This window comes from Selaginella moellendorffii, unplaced genomic scaffold (assembly GCF_000143415.4).
Source record: "Selaginella moellendorffii unplaced genomic scaffold, v1.0 SELMOscaffold_3, whole genome shotgun sequence".
In the NCBI taxonomy this organism is placed as follows: Eukaryota; Viridiplantae; Streptophyta; class Lycopodiopsida; order Selaginellales; family Selaginellaceae; genus Selaginella; species Selaginella moellendorffii.
The window spans coordinates 2,042,596-2,046,776 of NW_003314264.1; the positions used below are offsets into that span (position 1 = coordinate 2,042,596).

General features: G+C 47.5%; 2 protein-coding genes across 2 annotated transcripts in view; both read left to right on the plus strand.

Moving 5' to 3' along the window:
- Positions 1 to 1,080, plus strand: part of LOC9643478 (extensin-2) — a 1,919-nt gene extending 839 nt beyond the window's left edge. Inside the window, exons 3-4 of the mRNA XM_024667341.1 lie at positions 11 to 726; positions 810 to 1,080. Of these exons, the coding sequence (XP_024523109.1) occupies positions 11 to 696 (686 nt within the window). The 3' untranslated portion in view covers positions 697 to 726; positions 810 to 1,080. The remainder of the gene's footprint in view (positions 1 to 10; positions 727 to 809) is intronic.
- Positions 1,081 to 1,678: 598 nt separating this feature from the next.
- On the plus strand, positions 1,679 to 2,689 carry LOC9643479 (small heat shock protein, chloroplastic). The gene is made up of 2 exons (XM_024668360.1): positions 1,679 to 2,074; positions 2,161 to 2,689. The coding sequence occupies exons 1-2, from the start codon at positions 1,795 to 1,797 to the stop codon at positions 2,607 to 2,609; spliced, it is 729 nt and encodes a 242-aa protein (XP_024524128.1). The 5' UTR covers positions 1,679 to 1,794; the 3' UTR covers positions 2,610 to 2,689.
- The last annotated feature ends 1,492 nt before the right edge of the window (positions 2,690 to 4,181 follow it).

Genomic DNA, 4,181 nt, shown 5'->3' on the forward strand with positions numbered 1-4,181 from the left:
TGTGTACACGCCCCTGCTCCAGTTTACAAGTACGAATCTCCTCCGCCACCGGTGTACAAGTACAGCTCACCACCACCACCGGTTTACAAATACAAGTCGCCTCCTCCACCTGTTTACCACGCCCCGGCTCCAGTCTACAAGTACAAATCCCCGCCGCCACCGGTGTATCACTACACCTCCCCGCCACCACCTGTTTACAAGTATAAGTCTCCACCGCCGCCTGTTTACCACGCTCCCGCCCCAGTCTACAAGTATAAGTCACCGCCGCCACCTGTTTACCACTACAGCTCCCCACCACCCCCGGTTTACAAGTACAAATCTCCTCCTCCCCCTGTCTACCACGCTCCAGCACCGGTTTACAAGTATAAGTCTCCACCGCCACCGGTCTATCACTACAGCTCCCCGCCACCACCGGTGTACAAGTACAAGTCGCCACCACCGCCTGTGTACCACGCTCCAGCACCGGTTTACAAGTATAAGTCGCCTCCTCCACCTGTTTACCACTACAGCTCGCCACCACCGCCGGTCTACGAGTACAAATCCCCGCCACCTCCTGTGTACCACGCCCCGGCTCCAGTTTACAAGTATAAGTCACCACCGCCTCCGGTCTACAAGTACCAATCCCCGCCTCCACCGGTGTACCATTCCCCGGCGCCGGTTTACAAGTACCAGTCTCCTCCTCCTCCTGTTTATTAGCTCGTCGCAAGCTAGAGGCACACGCATAAGGTGAGCAAAATCTCGTCGCTTACCAGGATCTCTGACGAACGTTTCTTTCTCGCTTTCTTTTCATTTTCTTTGATCCGATCCAGGTAGAAGATGACAACAAGTGCTGCAGGATTTTCCTTGAAATAAGGACACGCGTGGCCGCAGTGGAAACGGAGCTGCTGCACAGAAAAAGAGAGATGTGAGAACGCGAGTGTATATAGAAAACTGGACAAAAAGAAAACAAAGAAGCATCATCACAGGAGGCCATCCACGAAGTGTTCAGGGATTCTTTCGAGGGTTGGACGTTACCTTGGTTCATCCCGGTTTTTCATAAAATAAGCTCGACGAGGGCGCAATGTTTTTTTTTTCTCCTTCTTCGTTGTTTACCTCTGATCGTTTGCTTGTTCTTCTAATGAACGCCTTTCCAGTTTGAACGATATATTCCTTCTGTAGCTTAGCTTTGTGATCGTCAAAGAAAAAATGCTCCTTGCCTGGAAAGATCGGTGATCACAGCCAAGCTTTTGTGTACGTCAAAGAAAAATCCTCCTGGAAAGATCGGTGATCAGAGCCAATTTTTGTGTACCCGTGGATAGACATCAAAGAAAAAATGCTCCTTGCCTGGAAATGAAAAAATGCTCCTCCTGGAAAGATCGGTGATGCTCGTCATTCATGCAAATCATCGAGTAGCCGTAGCGAAGCAAACTGGATCCACGATCGCGGCAAAATATTTCCAAATCCGGCGAGAAATCTTTCCATCGTCGCTTCCTCGCATCAAGAAAAAAGCCAGAGATCATAGAATCACCTTTAAAACCTCCAGACGAATGGAAAATCTCCATCGCCAAGCCAGAGCCAGCGCCAGCGGGCGCCATCCCCTTCTTTCCGCCCTAGGGCTTTACAGAATATTCCCCAAATCTTTTCAAACAGTGGGATATGCTTCGAATAGGGCTCGAGCAAATAGGGTTTTGGCCGACGAGCATTCCAGAAGCCTCTAGACGTTCTGTTTCTCTCCAAATAGAACGTCGAAGAAACGCGACGTATATAAGCATTGTGGGTAGATTTCTTTGCGCATCCATCCATCCATCCAAGAACATGGCGATCAGGGTTCTAGCGAAGAGCTTCCGCCCTTCCTCCTCCCTCGCGTCTCCCCGCGGCGCGATCTTCCAGCTCCTCCGCACGAACTCCAATCAATCAGGAGCAGCGGCAGCGGCGACGCGGGGTGCCACTGGAAATCCCCCCTTGGATGGAGGATCATCGGGCGTGGATCTCACCAAGGATGATAATCTCGGTGTCATAGACAACGCGAGCATGGGGCGGAGGGGGAGAATCCGAGCGCCGGTGCCGCAGCTCCACCAGCCAGAAGGAATTTTCGGTGAGTAGATCTTTCCCCCCTTCCAAGAATCGAAATCTCTCCCCTCCTTCCAAGAATCTCACGAAATCTTGCGAAATATGAGCCAGATCTTTGGAGCCCGTATGCGCCGTCGAGGAGCATGCGCCAGATGGTGGAGACGATGAATCGCATCCTCGATCCAGGTTTCTTTCGTGGATTGGACAATGGGCTCTACATCGGGAGGATGCCGTGGGACATCGTCGATGGCAAGGATGCGTTCCACCTCCGGCTTGACATGCCGGGATTCAACAAGGAGGATGTCAAGGTCCACGTTGAGGACGAGGAGCTGGTGATCAAGGCCGAGAGGAGCGGCAGTGGCAGCGCTGGCGGCGGCGGTGGCGACGAGCCGGGGAGTGTGTTTGATATCCAGAGATCTGTTAACACGCGCATGGCTCTTCCGCCGGAGGCTGCCAGGGACAAGATCAAAGCGGAGCTCAAGAACGGTGTTCTCGCGATCGTGCTTCCTAAGGAGCAAGTTCCAGAAGAGAAGAAGCGCGTAGCTGTGGACGTAGCTTGAGAGGAGATAGAGATCTCACACGTACATTTGTAAGTCTTTCACACTTTAGCTTCTATGCAAAGAGTTTTTTTCTTCGCAGAGGTGGTGTTCTTTAGCTTGCCCTCTTTGCTAGTAGCTCTCCATCCATGGCGGAGGATTTGCGACGCTTGCAAGCCTCTTCAAACGCGGGGGTCGTGCTGCTACGATGCTCTCAACGCCAAGCTCGTCCATTCCCTTCACGCTCATGGGAGGTATGGGATCACATCGTTCTTTGGGATTTTTCGAGTGATTTTCTCGTGGGCGATCCAGGATTTGCAGGGATCGCGGGCCCAGATGCAGGGCTCATATCCTACGCCGAGATGGTCGACCAGGGAAGAAACATGACGTCCGCGGTCTCCATTCCTGTGGCGATAATGGCTATGGAAATGCGATTAACATCAAGAAAACTATCAAGGGATACATCCTGCTGGAATCCTCCTCGAAGACCAGGTGTCTCTTGCTGAAAACTTGAGATTTCTGCGACGCTGTTCCAAGGAGCTGGGCTTTAGATTTGTTGGCTATCCTTAATCGCTAATTGCGAGCAATACAAGTCTCTCTTTTCAGATCGCTTGCTTGATTCTCTCTAATCTTTGTGATGGAAAACTTCACTAGGATGCAGCTGCTGCTTTTGAGATCAAAGGGAATATTCAGAGGAACAAGTAGCAATTGAGTCTGGTCACAACAAAAGAAGTAACCTAAGGTTTACCTACGAAGGGCATTGTTTAAAAATAATAATTTAGTTCACTATCCACATCACATCACAAGATCAAGTTAGATGGGGTTAAGTGAAAGTTCCATATTTTATTATAAAGAACCAATTATAGGCTAAAGGATTTCAAAATCATGATTAAAATAATAAAGAGTTTATTGAGTCTAAGATCAAAACTAAGACTGAGATCAAATTTGAGATTGAGCCCGAGACCAAATTCAAAGTCGAGTCTAAGATCAAATCTAAAATTAAATTCAAGACCGAGTCTAAATATTAATTTAAATCGTGGGATGAAAGCCCAAAGTGATCATCTCCTAAAGGGGAGGCACTTCAGGCATTATAAATGTATAGTAAGGATAGTGTAGTATTGAAAAAACTTTTTAGTGTCCAAACTCCCTATTTGGGTATACATTTCCATGATAAGACTAGGGGTTAGGTAGGAGTAAACTAACAAATTAGAAAAGGAAAATTTATAACTTACAATTTGGTATTGAAGTTTCTTTCTCAATTTTAGTGAAGTATAGAGGTGGATTGTTAGAAGATAGTAAAAGTAAAGCATAAGTGAACTAAGGCAAAAACAAAACCTTCCTCAGAGATAGAACCTCTAATTGAATAAAAAGTTATAAATAAGGGACCTCTATATAAAGACTCTAGTGAGAAGATTTCTAAACAAGAGTTTGGTAGTGAAGTTCAGTCATCCAAGGCTCAATTAAACACTTTGGAAAGACAAGTGGCATGGACCAATGCCCTATTAGAGTGCAAGTTAAAGCATGACGAGAAGTGAAAAAAAAAAAAAAAAAAAGATTACAAATGCTAAGAGCATAGAAGGCATGTATTTGTGAGAC

Bases quoted from the DNA above. Each gene is read 5' to 3' on its own strand.
- LOC9643479 (XM_024668360.1), top strand. From the start codon at position 1,795: ATGGCGATCAGGGTTCTAGCGAAGAGCTTCCGCCCTTCCTCCTCCCTC. The intron at 2,075-2,160 runs GTGAGTAGATCT...AATATGAGCCAG, and splicing joins CCAGCCAGAAGGAATTTTCG to ATCTTTGGAGCCCGTATGCG.